We start from the raw sequence: 24,032 nt of genomic DNA, 5'->3' as shown, positions 1-24,032 counted from the left end.
GACTACATCCAGGCCAGCTGCCCAACTCAACCACCCCATATTATGGAACTGATTAACCAGATAAATATAAAAAGATAAGTTTAATAAAAATGTATAGAGAGTAATGGTCAAAAATATCGACTCAAAAGGAGACTTAATAAACACCTACTTCAAATTCTCTTTTAAGCTCTTTCAGTAAATCGTCAAACTGAAGTTCATCATTTTTCTGTCTTGAGCAGGTATCATCATTCTTACTATTCTGTTTCTGTTCTTGGAATCCTCTCTGTTCTGCCTCCAGACTACAACTGGACTGCAAGTGAAAAATAACACTTGTTGTGAGATTTAATTTAATGGAATAATCAAATTTTTTATAACTTAGTTAAGAATCACAGTTAAATAAGACATGGAATAACTGATATATACAAATGATATATGATGATAAAATTCTAAAATGACAAACTTCCAACCTCTGGTTAATAGTAACACAAAGAAACTTGTTTAGATATTTCAGGGAAGGTGATTAAAGTTAATAATAAATTTATTATAAATTTATAATAAATTTATAATAAATATGTTTTATATATTTATATAAAAATAATTTACTAAATTACACAATTAAAATAAGAATTAAATTAATTAATTAAAATTTTAATAAATATATTTATATATCAAACACTTCTTAAGACTACTTCTGATGTGAACTTAACCTTTAACAGTTTAATAGTTCTTTGGGTATCAAAATAATCATTAAAACAGCTTTTGTTTTTAGAGGAAATATAAAAGAGGATAAATAAAAATATAAAATGAATTAAAGTATACTGAGAATAGGGGTCAAAAAATATGAGTTTGATCTCCCTGAGGAAACTCAGGGAGATCAAATTATTCAACCCATTCTTTGCTGAGGCTACCAGTTTCTTAATATGAATTTTCTAGTTTATGTGCCAAATACATTTTTGCTTTTGTTCTGCAGCAGTGACAGCTTCTATAACTGTTCATGTCAGTTTTTCAAAAACAGGAAGTTTAAGTTTCATTTTTAAATTCAAACAAATGAACTTTTTTTTTTCTACCTTACTATTTCCATTAGTTGAGAATTTCTTCTCTTTTATATTTGGTATAAATTCTCCTTCATTTCAGGTATATAGCAAAATCAAAATCAGTCTATCCCAGCAATATATTTATACCACATAGGTTTGCACTATTATCATCATACCATAGAGTTTAAATTTTTCACAGCTTCACCAACCCAAGTTTCATTAAGCTATACAAAATTTTCTGAAAGCCGCCCTTTCCCACTAAAACCATGAACTTGTCTTAAATGCTGATAATAATGAACAATAACATCTAGATAGGCATAAACATAAAATGATCCATCCTCTAGCCCAGAGGTTCCCAAACTTTCTCGGTTCACGGCACCCTTAGTGTCCCATATTTTTTTCACGGCACCCCTAGGCCAAAAGAAATACCTAACACAGTGGTTTTTGACCTTTTAATATAGCAAATTATAATAAAAAATTATTATAATTTGCAAATTATTACAAAGTATAAAATTATTATACCTATATAATAATTTTATTTTTTATGTAGGGGTACTAAATAAAGATCAATTACAGATTACCACAAAATTAAAAAGATACAGTACAATGGATACCATACACCTTTTTATAATGAAATAATGTATAAATTTCAAAAAAAATAATAATAAATAAATAAAATAATAAGTTTAAGTAACTTAAACTGAAATTACGTGGCACCTCAAGAATATTGTCGTGGCACTCTAATGTGCCGCAGCACCCCGGCTGAAAACTACCCGGTTCTAGCCTGACTACAAATTGACAGGTTTGCCACATTTAAACACATGTGATTCTGTATTGTAGCCATTACCAACAGCTTTCCTGAGATAAAACAAATCATGGATATGCCTGGCTAACATCAGAATTGATAAATGATAAACTAAACTGTTTCAGGATGCATGTCTGAAAAGCCCTCAAACTTATATGCGGCAAATGATATAATATAAAGTAATTACTAAGAATACGGTAGAAATTTATAATGCATTTTCTGCTGAACTATAAGATGCACCCAGGTTTTATAGTAAAAATATATTTTACTGCATATATCTGAAATATAAATTCAAGAGTTCTTGTATATTAGTGTAGTATGAATTTAAACAATATAGAATCTTAAAAATTTGGTAAAGTACACTCATCACCTTCAGTGCCATCAAGGGCACTGCTGATTCCATATTTCTTGAAAGATTTGAGAAGCCTGGAAAGAAGTAAGGTTGAGCTTTTTTCTTGGCAATAAAGACATGTTTTAGTGAGATATATGAAAGGCTTCACTTGGATATGCTAGGCAACAATATAACTTGATATTAAAAAGAAAAAAATGACTGAACTTCCCCTGTATCTTATGCTCCTCATTTCTTATGGTCCAAATGCTAAAGAAATTTAAAAGCCTTTTCATCCTGAAGTAGGCAGGGTGCCTTTGCACTGATGGAACTTTCCAGCAACAGAATGTGCAGATTTCTTTTTTAGATGTAAAACAAAAAAAAAAAAAAAAAAAAAAAGAACTCTGATGGTAGATAACATTTGGAGAATCTTTATTGCAATGACAACAATGATAATAATAATAATATGTACAAAATACAGTTTATGTTGCAACCTACCAGTCATGGCCACAGGCCAGGAGTTCAGTAATTTACACATTTTATACCAGTGATATTTAATAACAAAACCTGTTCTGAACTTCAATGTCAAATTTAATGTAAGAGATCCTAACAGCAAATAAGATTTTGAATCAACCTGGGTTAGTGACAGGCTGATTTACCAGGCATTAAGATTATCTAGTGAAGAGAGTGAATGACTGCTTCCATGCCAATGAATGCATGGCTATGGCAGTTTCCCATGGAACCATATAAGCAACAATTGCCAAGCAAGATTAACTTCAATGAATTGTTGAAAGTCTGGCTTGTTATGGGTGTAATCAAAGCTAAAACTGTAAGTAGTTAATGCAACAGTCTACACACTGGGAAACAGGTGTCCACTAATAGGAAAATTCAAGATTCATCATTTAGTCAGATCACCAAAGCAACAATATAAGAATGACCTGTTTGTTTATCCCAAAGGCATCTTTCATAAAACCCTGGAACGTGTGCATTACAGATTAATTTATGCAGGTTACCTGTGAAAGTTACATTTTTCTTAGTCAATTGGCTGCAGACAGGTAGGTTGGCACATTAGCAACACACAGAGCTGGCGCTAGCATTTGTGGTGCCTGAGGCAAAACCTTGTAATAGTGCCTGATTCATATCACTTAACACATACATACTCATATATATACAGTAGTTCATCTAGCAGTGCCTATTTTAGGAGGTGTCTATGGCAAGTGCTTCACTTGTGCACCCCTAGCGCCAGCCCTGAAAACACAGGCTATAATGCATAAACAACAGTTATAAAAATAGTAACAGATAAAAAGACAGTAAAAGATTGACCTAGTGACCAGCCTTCATGTGATTCATGAAGGCTGGCCACTTGGACAAAGTATATTCATAGGCTGTATAAGAATAAAAAATTGTCAAAAAAAAAAATATATAAATGATATATAAATGAGTAATGAGTATAAATGATATATAAATGATATAAAAATGACTATATATATAATAAAATATTATATTTTAAATAGATAATTAAAAAGTTTATCAATTTTAAATAGTTAAAAACAGCTGATGCAGTTATTGTCAGACAGCATCTGACTGAGTCTATAGGGCTCAGTCATATGGTTAAAAGTGGTAAAAGATATGTCGTTGTCTGGATGTTTGGTTAAAATATGTCAAACGGTTAAAAAGGTGTCACAACCCTCACACAGAGGAGGGTCATTAGCCCTCAGCAACAAAGAATGTGTAATGTGATTATGTCCTATGTGGAGGGTGGGTAAGTAAATTGGTAAAAACAGAATTAGATTTTTAATTTCAATATGTTACAGTTTGCCCACATAGAAAAGAATTTGCACAGTACAATAGCCATGCACAAGATGCCACGTTAGAATTTTAGCATTCTATAGCAGTATAGAATGCTAAAATTATAGGAGAGGCATCTACACATTTATATATAGAATCAAAACCAAAAGGAAACAAAATATTCTCACCCTACTTATTTATAAGTACAAACTTATGCAATTCCTTTTGGATAATAATGCCCCCAGCATTCTTTTCTTTCTAATTAGTCAAGCTATAATATTTTCGAATGTTGTTTAATTTGATTGAAGCATATTTCACTGGCAGCAGAGACAAGAACTGGAGGGGGGGGGGGGAACATAATTAATAAATTAAGGCAACATGGCACTTGAGGCTGTCATAGACATTCGCTCAGGTATGTCATGCTGGGCTTGCTACCTGCAAGCCTAAAACACTGATGGAACTGATATTCAGGTGATACTCAATGCAAGTGGGCCAAATTTTGGCAAAGTCCAGTCATTCTATAGCAGCCAAATCCTATGTTTGCATCTTTCCGATGATGGGATTATTAGTAACCCTAGGTATAACCTCCAAATGCAAGGCCTGAAGTACAACACCCAATATACTAGAAGTGACCATGTGTGAACCAATGTAAGCAGGGGTCGAGGCATGTTGCCCACATCACATGTATGCTGCCCTCTGTGTTATCATACAATACTAATGGTAAATGACTCTCATCAACCAGTGCAATACCACCACTTTGCTTACTAGAGGCTAAGTGGTGAAATTTAAGCCTCCATAGCCAAGTGGTCAGTAGTGGGAGTGCAATGGCACACGCTCTTTGAGTAGACCGGGGTTCAAGCCCCTGACTGCTAAATACGGTCGATCTGCCAACCCGCACTGGACCAGTGTGGCAGATTATGGTCCATTTTCCTCAGCATGAATTGTTGAGGAGGCTTCCATCCTGCAGTGGGTTGATAATGGCTGCAATTTACTTTTTTTTTTTTTTTTTTATCTTAACAGCAAATAAGATTTTGAATCAACCTGAGTGACTGACAGGCAGATTTACCAGGCATTAAGATTACCTAGTGAAGAGAGTGAATGACTGCTTCCACGCCAATGAATGCATGGCTATGGCAGTTTCCCATGGAACCATATAAACAACAATTGCTTATATGGGCTCCAGAACAAAGCTTCAGCAAACCCCCTTCTCTTCTATCATGTAGTATGATTGATATCCTTTGAGGTTATGATGGGCATCATCATGGCAAGATCCAATTTTCCTTACATTTCAAGGGTACAGCTCTAAAACAGTGTTCGCAAGCCAGTCAGTGGATACTCCACTGGATCGAATCTATTGTTGGTAACTCTTTAGGAAGCTTTCAGATCAGCCAATGTATAATCTCGCTGCTTCTACTCTGCCAGATAGTCACTGGAGGGAGTCTGAGTAGTGTGTATGCAGAGGGAGGGTGGGGCATTGTCAAGGCCACGTTATGTCAAGGAGCTTGGTCAATAGTGCAAGTCGATACAAAAATCATTTGTATGGACTTGCACTAATTTAAATTGAAGGCAAAAATTTAGATTTTCCAAATACAAAATGAAACACAAATTTTCTATTTTAATTTTTTAAATAAGTGAAAAAAAATGCAAAAATTAATGAAAAGGAGGAGGGCTAAAAAAGTTTTTGCTTGGGGCAGCAAAAAAATTAGAGCTGATACAACACATTTCTGTGGAAGAAAAAAAAAGCAGTCAAAGAAAAATGCTTCTCTTTGGTGACAATGCAAATAGTGATTTTTTTAAATTATCAAAAAGTTACTGGATATTTGTCTATTATTTTCTCACCAATGTAAATTACAAGTAAGTTTAACCTAACCTAATTGGTGTAGATTTATGGATATTTATGTTCATATTTCTTTATATTTTGTTTGGTGATGTCATAACTACTGGTGGGAGGATAACAGACAGGTACCAGTTACTGTACTATACAGTAATTTTGTAATAAGACTTGTATATCATCTTTCTTTTTCCAATTTTTATTTACTCCTTCCTTTCTTATACATTAAGAATACATCCTGTGCCTAAATAGGGATGTTCCAGTACAAAAACTGACTGATTTTACCTAACAGACAATGTGGTCACCTTTTCTTGCCATCATGAATAGCTTCAAAACCTAACCAACATGTTTTAGAAGATGACAAATTACTTATTAGCACAGAAAAAGTAAAAGCCCTGACAATAACAAACTATCATAGTAATTCAGCTTAAAGCAATGACATTTTTACCATCTATAAAAAGTAAAATCTATCTTCTAGATATTTTATGAAGAGGAAAAAAAATATGCATACATATTGGTATTACTCAAAGCATAAGTTCATTTAGAATCCTCATTTGGAACCATGTGGAGATAACATAATGTGAAAACACAAATATAACATTTCTTATGAATCTTGGCTGACATTTTGCAATAGTGTTAGTGAGGATTAATAAAAAATACTTTTCTCATTAAGACCTATAAAGCAGCATAGAGAATTTATAATTAGACATGCAAGTTATTTACCTGATGATAAATAAGGATGTTAGCTGGGAAAAGTTCATCACAAAATTCACAAGGAATAACACACAGATCTATGACAGAAAAGTATGAAATCTATTAAAACAAAAACAAAACTCTGTAGCATAAAAATTAAACATTTTTATACTACAGCCTATGGTGATATATAGTAATATTCTAAGAAATATATTTTATGTGGATATCACTTTACTTTTCATTATAACTAAACTTCCAAATTTATATATTCTTTATAACAATTTAAATATTTTTTTTCTCTTCAGTAATGTACAAGAAATTCTCTGTCTATAGCAGATAATATGTTTTCCATAACTCCAATATCCTTAACACTGTGATTGCATTTCTAAGAAAGAAGGCTAACTCTGCAATGTTTTGTTTTAATAATTTCTATTCTTCACAGGTAGCACAGTGGCATCATCACCATCCTTCCCACACTGGGTAGAAAAGGCCCATGTTCAAATCCTGTCATGATGCAAGGATATTTTTTTTAGCTTTTTCACGCTGTGGTGCTGAGTTAGTCAGACACAGGCATAAGTAGCAAGTCCCCCTGCCAGAAACTGGTTTTCTCGTCCAGCAAACAGGCAAATTAACTAGAGAACACACGCAATTCACAAACACAATACACTTGGGCAGATGAATAAATATTTAAGGTGTCCCTAGTGTGACATTTATTCATTATTGTTTTAAAATAATTCTCTTAGAAATTCAGAGCAGCAAATCCCAAACTTTCAGGTTTGTGGTCAAGTAAAATTCCAATAAAAGTTGGTTGATGTCTGATGTTACTGTTGGTCGAAGAACTCTCTGACAATCCTACAGGTGTCCAGGATTGCAACTTTCTGGAGTTCCTTGTAGGTGTTCACTGGGAGACCTATTGCTGCAACGCTGTTATGTAGGGTCTTTGGCACCATACCTGTGGTTGACATGATGATCAGGACAGTCGTTACTTGTTGCATATGCCACATCTCTTTGATCTCCTGTTTTTATTATTATTACTGAAATAATTACATATTTCCATCTTCAGAGTGACTGGAGGCTGTAACCTGCCTTTATATTGTTATAGTTAACTGAGTGATATCGTATAGCTTCATATAAACATCAAAAATTCAATATAAACTGGTTAATAAGGTATAATTTCAGTCATTATAAGAAAATTGTTCTGTTAGTAGGGGGAGAAAAGTAGGAACTGTATAGCATAAAACATTGTACATATATATCTTTGACATAAAACTCAAAGCGAACAGTGATGATGGGAAATTCAAAACATTCTGTATGGAAAGATAAATCACAAGCAGAAGATTAAATCACAAACTACAAAAAGCCAATCAAGAAAACAAACCAAGGAAAGAACAAACTATACAAATTTATCAATTCAAAACTTTAATAAAAAAAATAATAATAATAATAACTATATTGGGACCACACCATAATAAAGGACAAGACAATCCTGCATGACAAACTGGACATAACCCTTGTCAACAAGAAGGAAAAGGCTACCTATCTGATCAACATAGCAGGTGGCCAACACTGCCAACCTCCAGAAAACCCACGAGGATAAGAACAGGAAGTACATGGACCTAAGACAGGAGATCAAAGAGATGTGGCATATGCAACAAGTAATGACCATCCTGATAATTGTGTCAAACACCTGCATAATGTCAAAGACCCTACACAATAGCCTAGCTGCAATAGGTCTCCCAGAGGACACTTACAGGGAACTCCAGAAAGTTCCCTGTAAGTGTTCCCCAGGAGGAAAAATGGTTTTTTCTCCCGGGGAACGCATGGTTTTTTCTCCTGGAAACTCGGGTTTTTCTTCCAGCAAAACAGGCAAATCAATCATAGCACACACACACAGATGAGCAAAGAAGGCATTCTTAGGCTTGGGGTCAAAATAGGAATGGGTATACAAGTATACCCTTTGCTTTGCCAATATTCACCATCTGGCAAAACCCTTGCGAGGGTAACAGGTAGCTGGCCCCCAAATAGTGCATGGAGTGTAAAAAATAATCTTTGGCAGAATGGGAGATTCGACAGTTGATTAGGAAATCCCACAAATGGCAAACTCTTTGGGGAAGCAAATCCCTTATGGGCTGCTTCCCCAAAACTTGACAATTAACTGTTATGAATACCTTCCTCGAAAGAATGTTCAATTTTGAGAAAAGTAAACATTCAAGTTCCTATTCCCCACAAACTGAGTGCAGAGGGGAAACACCAGCTTGTGGGAAGAATAAAGTACTCTGAGATCTAAAATTATTTGTTACCAATTTATGAGAATTATAAAATTGTGCATTAAGAATGTATTCATGTTATTAATGATTAAACTTAATTAAATAAAGATTATTAAAGTAAAAAAAATGTCCAAATATCTGTTGTACAAGATACAGAAGTGGCACATTTTATAAGACCATTAACCTTTTTGGACACGGCAGAATGTACATCAGGAAAAATTTTTTCTGTAAATGTTTTCTAGAAGGAACTTTGTATCTAGGATTCATAACTTGAGCAAATCTCAAAAATCCTTCATTTTCAACTACTGAAAATGCTTGACAATCTAGAGCAATCATTTTGACAAGCTTTTTTGTTTAAATTTTTAGCCTCCACAGACTCAGAACTATAAGGAATTGTCTTCTTAAGCATTCTTGTAAAGTCTGTTGTTTTGAAGTTTGATTAGTGAAAACACATTGTGTTTTCACTAATCAAACTTCTTTCAAACTAATCAAACTAATTTTCACTAATCAAACTTCTTTCTTCCATTATTCATACTCTTTATAATGTTGGGATCAAAGATGATTTATCATAGATGTCGCTGTAAATGACTTTGCTGTTTTTCCTCCTGGTGAAATTTTGAGGTGGCATAGTTGACACTGCCTTTAATTCATCTTCAGGAGATATGAAGAATTTCCAAATAGAACTTTTTCTTGAAGGACTCATGGCCTAAATAGAATTAAATAAATAAAAACTAAATATAGCACTAAAAGTTTATTTATAAAGCAAATAATGATTTTCACTTCTAGTTACATCTAGGTACCTTGTTGAAAGGGACTATTCACATATTAACAATAAATGCAAGTGAGTGATATGGACAATGGTACAGAAATGTTAACTGAAATATTATTTCATGGATTAACCATAATATTTATATCTGCCATATTTTTATTATAGTAAAAACTTAAAATATAGTTTCATTTCTCACTTCGTAATAGTAAAGTTTTGTAATCATAGATCAATTTTTACCTCTGGAATGGAGGCTTGTATCGCAATTGTTTACATGGTTAAATTATTGTTATAAGCCACCAATTATTTTTAAACACACAAATTATTTGATTTGTTGTTTTGTAGTTTGTTTTTTGTATCAAAACTCGTGATTCAATATTGCTCTTTTTCACGTAGTGCTATTACTCACCAACATATGGCACTGCTGGAAGACTTCCAAAATGCCCAACAGAAATTAGATGGATAATTTATTTCACATTGTTTATTTTACTTCATAAACTGCAGAAACATTCGATGAAACTGTGAAGCACGCGAATTTTGAAGACGCACATTTGGGGGGGGGGGATCCTACTTTATTTTAAGTTAAACAATCTATTACACAGATTTTTGGTTTAAGTTTGGTTTAAGCATATATGTCCTGCAAATGTTCCAGTTAATGGCAATTTGTTGAGAGAGAAGGGCATCAAAATTGCTGATAGGCTTGGAGTGGATTTCATTCCTTCCAATGGGTGGATTGACAGATTTAAGAAGAAATATGGTTTAGTTTACAAAGTAATTTGCGGAGAATCTTATAGTATGAATATGTTACAAGTTTATGAGTGAAGAAAAAAGAAACTACATGTTTTGATCAAATAATAGAGAAAGTGTGATATTTTTAATGTTGATGAATTAGGACTCTTTTTTACAATCTACTTCCTAATAAGATTTATGCATTCAAAGAACAGAATTGCCATGGTGGTAAACTGAGTAAGGAAAGAATTACAGTGCTATTGGGGGCTAATATGGATGGCTCAGAGAAACTATCATTGCTTATGATAGGAAAACCCAAGAAACTACACTGTTTCAAGAATGTGAAAACACTTCCATGTAAATACAGGAACAATAAAACAGCATGGATGACCTGTGCTCTTTTTGATGAGTATTTAAGAGCTCTAGATTCAAATATGGCAGGAGAGAATAGAAAAATTCTTTTATTTGTTAATAACTGCTCTGCTCATTAAAAAAACAATGAGCACTTAAAACAATGTCCATGTGGAGTTCTTCCCTGAGGATTCCATGTCAATTGTGCAACCAATGGATCAGGGAGCGATCAAAGTTTTAAAGATGCATTTTCGTAAGTACCTTATATATAAATTGCTTACCCTTGTAAAACTGAATGGAAAAACATAAAAGTTCAAAATTTCTTTTTTATATGCAATGCATTATTTAGAAGCATCATGGAATACACTGAGCCCTACAGTTATAATTAATTACCTGGCTTTTTGGCCAGGTAATTAATTTTAATAACCCCTGGCTTTTTGGCCGTGAAGGGCATTAAAGATTATCTCTCTCTAATTTCTTTAAAAAGGCTGGGTTCTATAATGATACAGAAGAAAATGCTGATAGCGTTGAAAGTGATGAACAGGAAGGGATTCCTTTTGACAAATGGGATTTCCTACAGAGTAGTTTTGTATTTACAGTAAATTTTTATGATTAGGTTGAGGTAGACAATGATGTTATCACATGTGAATTGCAAAGTATTGAAGATATTTGCAATGAAGATCAAAACATGACTGATAGTGAGCCTGAACAAGAAGATGAGCCTGCTGTACCAACATTCCGAGATGCAATGATTGGCTTCTCTTCACTGCATTAATTCATTCATAGTGTGCCCGATGTTCCTGAGTCAGTGTTGAAATGTGTTAGGGAAATTGATCTATTCTATACGAAGCTTTCCCTGAAATATTTGAAGCAGTCTTCTCTGGATAGCTACTTGAAAAAATTATAACCATTTTTTATTTTTTTTTGTACTACTTGTAATTATTGTAATTGATTTTTATTATTCTCATTACCTTTCTTCTCATTGCATCTTTGTTATAATTTTGAAATCTTATTAAATCATGGCTAATAAATATTGTTTTGCATTAAATGATAATTTTTGTTCTTGATAGTTTTCCTACAATTCACATGATCATTCACATGTATGTGTATCTTTTCATTTTTATTTGTGTAGTTAATATTTCATACCCTTAGGTCATTTTCTCTTCTAAGAAGTTTTCCCTCGTAAGAAGTTCTAAACCTTCAGTCCCTCGGAAAATTTCTTATCTGGGTTCTACTGCATATTTCAATAGGTTGTATATGTATACATTACTGTATATAATTCAATAGAAATTACCTAATTCTTCCTCTTCAGAGTCATTACCACACTGCCAAATACTACTAGCCATTGCCATTGTAGTTGTTATTTTCACTTAAAAATCTGCTCGCTGTGAAATCTATTTATAAAAAAATTATAATATCACTTTGAGGTTGCAAAATTATCAGATCATTCAGTATGTGCAAATTTGTTTGTAGTATGCATGAATAATTCTCTGTGATGTGAAGAGTGTTAGGAAAGCATGATATAAATACAAGTGGCAGCTCATAGTATAAGCTAAAGTTGAAACTTGCGTTTTGATTTCTGAAACTAGAAAGTTTCAAAAATCATTATCTATAATTGTTATTAGTGGTAATGTTTTTAAATTTAAAAATTAAACTAAATCCATAAAGCTGCTAAAATTGCATAATGCTGCACTTGCCTTGTCTATGCGAAGGCATAACAAAACCAGTCTGCAAAGCATTCAGTGAGGTACTGAGTTTCAAGCTTTCTACAACCCACCCAATATGTGGCTCTGATGGCATCATCTGAGCTCCTGCTTGCATATGGAAATGCCACTGACATGGGTCTCCATGCTCATTTTGCTGGCTGGCTGACTGCAACCAGCTGCAGCTGTACCAATCACATTAAATTGCAAAATTACATTATTGCATTCACTGTGTTAGCACTGTGTTCTTGTGTGTAGGGGTAAATATTGCTTTATAGCAATTTATTAAAAGATAATTTATAATGATATATCAACTTTTATTTAAAAAAATAAAAGCTGGTGATTTTAATAAATCTGCAACTTTGCTACAAGCTGCCACTGATAAAGAGGTGTAGCAGGTAATGGAAATTGTCTGTTGCAGAAATTCCCCTTTCTACAATAGAAAGGAACATTTCTTGACATAATAGGATATAATTAATTAGTAAAGAAGTTAAATTTGTTATCATTTATATCTAGAATCAGATAGACAGCTTATGTAGATTTAAAAAGGGGGAAAAGGGATAAAAAGGGAAATATCTGGAAGAGGCAGATAAATTATAAAACTAGGGGTTTTCTTTTTCTTTTTTTTTAGGAGCATTAGCAACTAAGGCCATATTGCTCCAGGATATGCGGTGGTCATTCCCTGACCTTTCCGCATCCTCCGTATTTGGTGGCGACGGGCTCGAACCCCGGTCTAATCAAGAAGCATGTGCTACACACTGCTGCTCCTTCCCACCTGGCTACGGAGGCACCCATAAAACTAGGGAGATGTTTTACTGTATTTATTTATTTTTTTGTTTTTGACAGTAGAACTTACATAACTTTTGTTTCCTTGCATTATTTTAATACTAATACTATGAACAGCAACAACTCTCAGAGCACTTCATATGTACTCATATGCATATAAATATCATTACAAATATGAAACTACATTAGAAATGGAGACAAACACTGGGACAAATGCATGCATCATCTGACATTTATATACAAATGGACCCACAGAAATTTGGAATGAAACTGTTTACTATATATGGTAAGCATGTTGTTAAGAAGAAAACACGTATTGGTATGATGTAGTACATTCAAAACAAAACATTTTAAATGTGCAATCTTTCAGATGAGCTGTGCACAGAAAGACTATGATGAGGGGATAAGTGCTGCAACAGATAGAAGCACTTATCTCATCATCACAACCAAAATAACTGTCACTTTGCCACAGATGGATTGCTTATTTGTCCTTTTAGGGCTACTGATATTGCTTCATCTCTGATAAAATGAGGGATGCCATCTGTCAAAAGAAACCCAATACTGCTGCAAAAATGATCTAAACCTTGATTTAGTTTATTTAGATCACTGCCACCATTACCACCTCCACATTACATATCCAAGCAAACTAAGCAATGGTCTGAATGGTAAATAGAAGTGTTTAGGCACACACACACATTACAGTCTCGACCCAGGATCTACTAACATTTTCACTGTCTTGGGACAGTGAAAGGTCTCTTGTGATATGTCGTCTCAAGTTTTTTTAAAAGTATATCTCTATGTTAATCCTTAACTACAGACTGCTCATTTATGAGATGAGAGAAAGATTTTTTAACACTTTTCCTCTCTACTGACTAGTTTGTGGGTTAAATCTTCCTTAATACTTTCAAATGACATTGGGTATGTCATTTCAAATCCTTTTTTGTGAGGTAATGATGATTATGTGAGTGTCAGCTGTAAAGTCATTTTTTTGGCATCTGTGAGACTGTGTTTACTAAGTTTTGTGCTTTTTAAAAATCTTTTTGCTGTTTATCAACAGAGAAATTGATTTTCAAACAGGCTCATCAAATCAGAATACAGTGCACTTGGGTAACTCCAATTAGATCATCCCACAACAACCAACATGTCTGCAGGGACTATAATAATTATGCACCAGTTTCATAAATTTCAATTCATTTTACCCATTTCATTTTACTAAAAAATTATATCTATTATATCTATTATATTTTTAATTTTTAAAAATATAATAGATATAAATTGGAAACAGTGAAAGGAGCGAAGGTGGAGTTGGCTTTCTGGTCCATAAAGATATAAAAACAACATGTTGGAATTCAAAAGTACATCACCAGTGGTGTCAAGACTACTACTCAGGATTACTAAGCGGTAAGCTAAAGGTTATAATGATTTATGCACCAACATTGAGCCATGATGATGAAGAGGTTGTAGAAAAGTACACCGAAATTGAGTCTTCTAGATGAGCAGAAAACCCACTACACTATTATTATGGGGGACTTCAATGCTAAGATTGGAAAGAGACAAAAACAGAACAGAAAGGGGAACTATAGGAAATTTTGGAATTGGTGAAAGAAATGAAAGAGGCGCAAGACTTGTGGAATTTGCAGAATCTCGAGGAATGTCAATAATGAATACTTTTTTCAAGAAAAGGGTAAACAGAAAGTGGACATGGAAGAGCCCAAATGGATTAATTGAAATCGACTTCATCCTCACTAACAGAAGATATATTGTGAATGATGTTACCGTCCTGAACAAGGTAAATGTTGGAAGTGATCACAGAATGGTAAGATGCACACTTTTAGCATTAGCATTAGTAGAGGCATATGATGCAAGAAAGCAAGCTTATTCAGCATCAGCCAAAAAAAAAAAAAAAAAAAAACCACTACTCCCATTTCACCCCTCCGTTCATTCAAAATACCTGTCCAGCTGAGCCTTAAATTTGTTTAGTCTATCAACATCAACAACAAGTGATGGAAGTCTATTCCACAAACCAACTGCCCGCTGGCTAAAGGCAAATTTCCGCACATGTATCCAACATCTGTCCTTCCTCAATTTGAATTTATGCCCTCTCAGGTGTTTATTCTGAGCAAGAGGAAGAATCCCATCGGCATTGAGCATGCTCAAGCCATTCAAAGCCTTATACACCTCTATCAGATCACCTCGCTGATGCCTAGTCTCCAGACTCTGTAATTTGCAAAACTTAAGCCTTTCTTCGTAAGAGCACCCCTTTGTTCCATTCACTAATCTTGTTGCCCTTCTCTGTACTCGTTCCAGTAGCTCTACATCCTTCTTGAAATGAGGCCTCCAGACCTGTATACAGTACTCAAGGTGTGGCCTGACCAATGCCTTATACAAGGGAATAATCACATCCCTATCCCTGCTAGAAATATTCCTGTATATCATTGACAAGACACCATGAACGACTCTTGCAGCTCATCTGCACTGCTCAGAGAACTTCATATCTGCCTGCACAATTATCCCCAGGTCCTTTTCATTCTCTACCACTGTCAGCGTAGTACCACAGAGTTGATACGTTGATCTGGGATTACTGTTTCCCATATGTAGTACTTTACATTTGTCAATGTTAAACTTCATTTGCCACCTCTCAGCCCATCTGCTCAACCTTTCCAGATCCTGTTGCAGCAGCATAGCATCAGTAGTGTCCTTAACAACCCTGAAAACCTTTGTATCGTCTGCAAACTTGGACATTAAGCTTGATATACCATCATCAATATCATTTATAAATCCAGAAAACAACAATGGACCTAACACTGAACCCTGAGGAACTCCACTAATAACATTAGTCCACGTTGAGCAGTGTCCATTGATTACCACTCTCTGTCTTCTGCCACTCAACCATCCCTTTATCCATAGCAGCAATTTGCCTCCAATGCCACACTACTCCAATTTGTGCAGCAGTCTGCCATGCGCAACAGTATCAAAAGCCTTTCTAAGATCCAAATATATAATATCAAAGTTATTCCCTGCATCCAGTTCTTTTGTGACTACATCATAGTATCCAATCAAATTGGTCAGACAAGACCTGCCCTTAACAAAACCATGCTGTGTCTGAGCTATAACTGAATTCTTGTCTAGATGATCCTGCAGTGCTTCTTTAACCAGTGCCTCCATTAATTTTCTTGGATATAGATGTAATATAGATGTAAGAAAAGAAAGGAATAAACTGACTCGAGTAAATAATATGAAGGTCTTTGAGATAACAGAAAACGAGAAAAAGCAGTATGTACTGGAACTTAAGAACAGTTTCAGCTTCTGCAGACTATTCAGGACCAAGATATTGACGAGGAATATTACAACTTTCTGAAAGTGATAAAGCCCAAGAAATCTATAGGTAAAAAGAAATCCAAAGAAGAAAAAATTAGTCACGATGAACTGAAGATGACAAATGAAGAGGAAGATAAACACTGACAAGGAGAAAATTGAGTATACTGAGTTATGCAAAGCCATTAGAAAGAGACTCAGAAAGGACATAAGATTTAACACAAGAAATGTAGAACAAGCATTAAGGGAAAACAAAGGATTTAAATCAGCAGCCATGAGCAGTAATACAGAAAGACAAATGATTCGGAAACTGATATGGTGTACTTATAAATAGCAGAGAGGGCATAATTTAAATAGAAGGCTACTACAGAGAATTATACAAGGAACGAGGGAATGATGCCAGCAGTGGGGAAGATGGATCACAAATTAGTAACAAATACAGCATACCCGATATCCTTCCTGATGAGGTAGAACACGCATTGAAGAAAATGAAGAATCAGAAAGCCCCGGGGGAAGATGAAGTTACCGTAGAGTTGTTAAAATTGGGAGGAAGAGACATGACACAGAAACTGGCAAGACTCTTCCCAAAATATATTAGAAAAGGCATGATGCTTTTGCTGCATAAGAAAGGAGATAAATCAGAAATTGGAAATTATAGACCAATTAGCTTGTTATCCCACATCAACAAGTTATTCACAAGGGTCATTACTAACAGATTAGAAAGAATACTTGATGAGAATCAACCGAAAGAGCAAGCTGGCTTTAAGACAGGATTCTCAACTATGGATCACCTTCACATAATATCACAGCTAATGGAGAAAGCAAATGAATATAAAAAACCATTATGCCTGGCATTTGCGGATTATGAAAAGGCATTTGACTCCATACAGCATAAGGCAATGTTTCGGGCACTGCAAAGACAAGGCATAGATACCCCATATATTATGATTTTTAAGAAAATATATGAGAATGAGACCTCCTTTATTAGACTAGACAAAGACAGTAGCAAATTTAAAATTGAGAAAGGAGTTCGACAAGGAGACACAATATCTTCGAAGTTGTTTACTGTTGCCCTTGAGGAAGCTTACAGAAGATTAGACTGGTTGCAGAAAGGAGTCAGTTTGAATGGAGAGTACCTAAACCATTTACGATTTGCAGATGACATTGTGGTCATAAGCCATGATCCCAAAGAATTAGAGGCAAATCTGAATCAGTTATGCAGAGTTAGTAAGGATTTTGAACTAAAGATGAATATTGCTAAAACAAAAGTAATGATGAACAAGTATGCCACAGAAAGGGAAATAATGATTGAAGGAGCAGTAATTAAAAAGGTGTAGTCATATACTTATCTGGGACAAGTCATTAGCTGTAATAATGACAAATGGCTGGAAGTCAAGAGAAGAATAAATATTGGATGGATAGCATTCAGGAAATATAGTCACATAGTGAGGAGCAATATCCCAATTTGTCTGAAACATAAAATAATGAACCAATGTATACTCCCCACCATGACTTATGGAAGTGAAACTTGGGCACTCACCAAAATAATGGAAGAGAAGCTGAGAACTACACAGCAAAGAATGGAATGAATTATATTGGGAATGAGACTGTTAGATAAGAAGAGAAACACATAGATTAGGCAGCAAACACAAGTAAAGGACATTCTTATCAAAACTAAAGAACTAAAATGGTCTTGGGCAGGACACATAGCTCGAAGACATGATGACAGATGGACCAAGAAAATAACAGAATGGTACCCAAGAGGAGCTAGAAGAAAATCTGGAAGACAGCGATGGAGATGGAGGGATGAAATTCATGAGTTTGTGGGTAGTAAATGGATGGCCATTGCATAAAACAGAAGGAATTGGAAAGTTGCTGGACAGGCCTTCATCCTGCAACGAATTGAAAATGGCTGATGATGATTAAATGACCTATTTAGTAAATTTTTTTTTCCAAGCTAGGTGTTTGGCAGGTAGTAAACACAGACAATTACACAATATCTGTGTAAGTGTCATAAGTCGGTACATTTGTAGTTAAGGTTTTAAACAAAATATGCTGTTTGTAGAATTATAACAGTTATTTATTATAAGAAACACATAAAAATTTGAAGTAGATTTAAAAATTAAATGAGGGGAATCTGGGGTGATGCTCCCATAACCTCTCTCAGGCTTCTAAATTCCATTCAAAAGAGGCAGCTAGGTTAATTAATGACCTATCTGTTACAAAGTCCCTCCACTCTGTCTCAGAGATGTTCTGTTTCTGCTGTATGCTTTTTCATAGATAATTCCATGGGTAATATTCTTCTGAAATGGCTTTTGTAATTTTCCTCACTCTCTTTCAGATGAGTTCGAACATGTGCCCAGCCAGTTAGCATCCTTTTACCATCCAGCTTCAAACTCACAGAACTAACTTTTCTTCTTCTTCCTCATTTATTCCTTCAACTTCCATTTTCTGGAACAATCTTCCTTCACACATATTTCTTGAAAATTAATTTACGAAATTCAGGTTTAATGACAAGTATCTTCCTTCATCTTCTGAACCTTCAACCCACACATGGTACTAAGTGCCAGAGATTCTAATATCTTTTGCGTTTGGGGTATTCATAAAAAAATAAATAAAAATAAAAACCAGATTTCTAGCATTGGTGTTTTCCTGAAAATTATATTCTTTTTATTCTTTTATTTGTACATGGTGATTGACCAAAGTATGCTTTGAGATCAACCATTTTCTGGCCACGGATCTACTGATTTAGACACACAAATTGAATTTCTGCAGAATTCTAGGGTTCCATGGGAATTTTGTTTCTATAGATTTTTAATAGGGGGGGGCACATTTTTACATCTTTGCTATCCAAAATGCATTTTAATGAAAAAGGGGAATATTTTTAATGAAAATATTTTAAGAAAGATTCCGAACAGTGGTTTTCATAATGTTTTGCAGATTCCTTGTGTTTCTGCAAATGTCATTAATTTTTCATCATTGATTTTTTTTTTTATTTGTACACATATGTAGTATAGTTCTGTGGAGGATTTAATTTGCAAAAGGGTCCCAAGGAATATATTAGAGCTATAAAAGAATTGCATGGCCAAGAAAAGTTTGAATACCCTGTACAACCTCTTCATCAGGGCAACAGTTTTTCCTTAATTAGAATTTCTTTGAAGCAGACAAAGGCAGCCTATATTCTTTCTTATATAGCCTATATTCTATATATTCTTTCCCCTCCTGCAATGTCTCCAGTCACACAAACAGCCAGCTAATCCCACTTGCAACTCAGTCACCTACGCTGCCTACTATTGGTAAATCTGCTCCTGGCAACAGACATGCATTATTTCATCTACAAGTGGGACAAATATCTAGGGAAGTCAAAAGCTAACATGGGCACGACAGGCTTCCTCCCTTGTCTTAGTAGGCGCCTCCGTAGCCAGGTGGGAAGGAGCAGCAGTTCGTAGCACACGCTTCTTGATTAGACCGGGGTTCGAGCCCGTCACCACCAAATACGGAGGATGCGGAAAGGTCAGGGAATGACCACCGCATATCCCGGAGCAATATGGCCTTAGTTGCTAATGCTCCTAAAATCCAAAAATAACAATAACCCTTGTCTTAGTATATGTGTTTCTGTGCCCACATTGTAGATATGAAGGTTAAAAAGCAACAAGTCAATTATAACATATAATGAATAAGATAAAAAAAATTAATAAAATTTTTGTATAACATTTGTATTATTTTCAGTTTGTAGTTTTTTTGCTGGTTATTAAAAATGTAATAATGTCTTAGCCGACCCCTTGATGAATTTGGCACATGGGTACTCTAGACACCATCTTGTTTGCGGTATACAAAGGAAGAATTAGCCACAAGTAGACTCTTGCTGTGAAAAAAACAAATAAAGGGAATGTGAAAACCATAAAGCAAAACTGCCGATTGAAATTGAATACAGTGTTTGCAACGGGATGATGTAAATACAGTGTTTGCAACGGGGAGATGTAAACTTTGGGGAGTACATGCACCGGGGGAAGAATGTAAACTTCAGGGGGGGGGGACATGTAGTGTATGTATATATTTTTTATTATTATTTAATATTTTCAACATACATATGTTACAAACAAATCTGTATATTTATGAATGTTATAAGAGAATATGAGAAAACAAAATAGGAAAAAAAATAAAATGTGAAATTAAAATTTGCAAAAAAATCTACACAAATTATAATCAAACATGCAAGTATTATAATAATCTTATTCTTTGCATCTGTATCAATCACTTCATTTATAAATTTTTCCGATAACTCATTCAGGCCTTCTAAGCAATTTTGCAATATTACACTACACATATAATAAAAAGATTATGAAATGTATTGTTTATAGGCTGCAACCAAACCGTCTTGTTTGCGGTATACAAAGGAAGAATTAGCCACAAGTAGACTCTTGCTGTGAAAAAAACAAATAAAGGGAATGTGAAAACCATAAAGCAAAACTGCTGATCGAAATAGCGGCTGCAGTAGACTCCTCTCTCTCTGCCCAGACATTGTTAGCTCTTCCCCTGAAAGCCACAGGACAAGATAGTGCTTGTGATATACAAAGAATTAGTTGCAAGTAGACCATTTGTGTGAAAAACTATCAAGTGATGGTTTATATGAAAATAAAGGGAACCACGAAATGTAAATGCTGTCACTTGAAATAATGGCTTTTAGTTACAATTTGTACAGCCAGAAATACTGCCCATTTATTTATTTTGAAAATTTCATGCCTTTTTAATTTTAGTGATTTATTTTTGCTATGTACCACCTAACGAGTACTACACTTAGTTGCTGTGATTTTTTGTGTTGTGTTTATTTGACATAGATTAATTGAATTTGTGTTTTATAATTACAATGTTATGTAAACTGATAATATGGTCCTAAAGAGTGCAGTGAGAAGAAAATTTCATTGAACAAAAAATGTGGTGAAAATTTTCAAAGTCCGAGGTCTTTGAAAGAATATCAAAATAAAAATTACTATTTTTTGCTGGGGGGGGAGGGTAATTTTATTCCACCAGGGGTTAAATTCACTCCCGGTGGTCACCCCCCCCCAAATTCAATACTGCTCTAGACTCCTATTCCCTCCCCTCGTCAGACCTACAAATATCTAAACCAGAGGTTCCCAAACTTTCTCAGTTCACGGCGCCCTTAGTGTCCCAGTAATTTTTTCACGGCACCCCTAGGCCAAAATAAATACCTAACACAGTGGTTTTCAACCTTTTAATATATACCTATATAATAATTTTATTCTTTATATAGAGGTACTAAATAAAGATCAATTATAGATCACCACAAAATTAAAAAGATACGGTACAATGGATACCATACACCTTTTTATAATGAAATAAATATACAAATTAAAAAAATAATAAATAATAATAATAACTTTAAGTAACTTAAACCCAAATTACACGGCACCCTGGTTGAAAACCACTGATCTAAACTGTAGTAGTGCCAATCATGAAGAAAATCAATGTTATAATGCCTCTATTTATGTGCTCTGTTGTATAGTTGTGTCAATAAATGAATTGACAGGGCCCCTCGTATACCTTACTCTCTGGATATCCCCCATTATACCAACGGTCCTAACCATTTCCTTGCTTATCTCATTTCTTTGTGCATTATGACTGTCTCAAAAATAATCCTAGAGGAGCTATAATTCCATTCCTGTCCGGGATTATCTAGAGTTCTAGACATCTACGATCATCTTATCCCAGGGGCTCACATCTGGTGAGTATGGGCTTGGTACACCCAGGGTCCTGAGCTGGATATCATCATTCTTCTCTTTCTTGGTGATTCCTCTCTCTCAGGGTAACTCGGGGAATTTATTTATTTATTTATTTTTTGCTGGTGCAGCATAAGCCTCAGGTTTTCTTGCACCATGTGGCTAATAATAACAACAATAATAATAATAATAATAATAATTACAATATGCTCACCGAAACGTCGCTGTGCTGGATTTGTTTATTCTGGGTGTCAGTGAATGACAAATATAAAATCAATGTTATAATGCCTCTATTTATGTGCTCTGTTGTATAGTTGTGTCAATAAATGAATTGACAGGGCCCCTCGTATACCTTACTCTCTGGATATCCCCCATTATACCAACGGTCCTAACCATTTCCTTGCTTATCTCATTTCTTTGTGCATTATGACTGTCTCAAAAATAATCCTAGAGGAGCTATAATTCCATTCCTGTCCGGGATTATCTAGAGTTCTAGACATCTACGATCATCTTATCCCAGGGGCTCACATCTGGTGAGTATGGGCTTGGTACACCCAGGGTCCTGAGCTGGATATCATCATTCTTCTCTTTCTTGGTGATTCCTCTCTCTCAGGGTAACTCGGGGAATTTATTTATTTATTTATTTTTTGCTGGTGCAGCATAAGCCTCAGGTTTTCTTGCACCATGTGGCTAATAATAACAACAATAATAATAATAATAATAATAATTACAATATGCTCACCGAAACGTCGCTGTGCTGGATTTGTTTATTCTGGGTGTCAGTGAATGACAAATATTATACCCACAGTCTTGATTAAAAATAAATAAATTTAGCCATGTAAAGAACAAATCAAAAACATAAAAACAGTATAAAAATAAAGAATCTCATCCGGTGTTCTTACTGTCGAGAAGCTGAAAACAGCCCAAGAAATCATCTGAAACATATACACAAAACGTTTGAATCTGTAGCAATTTACTTTCGGTTCAAAAGTAAACGAAACCAAAAGTAAATTGCTAGATTCAAATGTCACTCATAACAGGTAACGTAAAACTCAAATATACACTTAAAGAAACTTACCTTTTAATAAAATATTCTTGTTGTCGACAAGATGAAAGCAACAGCCCAGGACTTCATAAACATATATGTTCAAAACGAAACCGAAAGTAAACTGTGTTCATATGTAACACGTGATAGCAAACATTGACACATTCCTTCGTGGAAAAATAATCTAGGTACAGATAATCATCATCGATAATCGCTTGTGATCATCTGTGCATAGATAACAATGACATGTGCTATGTACACACATAGCACATAAAACCGTTATTACATAACCACACGAAATTTATTTAATGCACGTGGCTGTAAACATAAAAAACTCAAGCATTTGTTTTGTTTTCTTGAAAAATTCATTCATCGTTGGGAGACTGTGTGTTAAAGCCCAAATTGCGAATTGTGTCATAGTTGAAATATTTTTAATACTTCTAAATGGTTCTATTACGTAGGGCGTCAACTCATTATCTTATGCAGCGATCAAAACAATCAACACGAATCACACTCCCTTCCGATTTTCATACCTATGGCGACTGCAGTGCCACGCCACGTCGCGCGGCCAAACTGAGAAAGCCAAAAATTATTTATTAAAGACTGGAATATTCCTAATGCACGTAATTGTACATGCAAAATTAATTGCTGATGCTATCGAGGTAGTGATAGGTGGGTCGGGAATATCGCTGGTATGAAGGGGGAAAGGGGAATACACAAACAATAGCCGCAGACACTGGTGAAAGTGATCTTTGCACTTCTATTGTAACGTGCAGCAGCCTGGAAAGCAAGGTATCGGATATTTCAGGCCCTGCTGAGGGTCCTCATGGAACAAATAAATAAATTAAATAAATTTTCTGTTTATACTCCGGGA

The 24,032-nt window shown here is 34.7% G+C and overlaps 1 protein-coding gene across 1 annotated transcript in view; it reads right to left on the bottom strand.

Moving 5' to 3' along the window:
- Positions 1–23,576, bottom strand: part of LOC150085155 (uncharacterized) — a 66,611-nt gene extending 43,035 nt beyond the window's left edge. Inside the window, exons 1-4 of the mRNA XM_090373850.1 lie at positions 23,192–23,576; positions 11,866–11,965; positions 6,489–6,556; positions 149–289 (exon numbers count right to left, since the gene is read on the bottom strand). Of these exons, the coding sequence (XP_090229976.1) occupies positions 149–289; positions 6,489–6,556; positions 11,866–11,923 (267 nt within the window). The 5' untranslated portion in view covers positions 11,924–11,965; positions 23,192–23,576. The remainder of the gene's footprint in view (positions 1–148; positions 290–6,488; positions 6,557–11,865; positions 11,966–23,191) is intronic.
- Between the last annotated feature and the right edge of the window lie 456 nt (positions 23,577–24,032).

This window comes from Mastigoproctus giganteus, chromosome 5 (assembly GCF_048544385.1).
Source record: "Mastigoproctus giganteus isolate SK-2022 chromosome 5, ASM4854438v1, whole genome shotgun sequence".
NCBI lineage: Eukaryota > Metazoa > Arthropoda > Arachnida > Uropygi > Thelyphonidae > Mastigoproctus > Mastigoproctus giganteus.
Note: the sequence above shows the minus strand (reverse complement) of the source record. Positions and strands in the feature narration are given on the sequence as shown.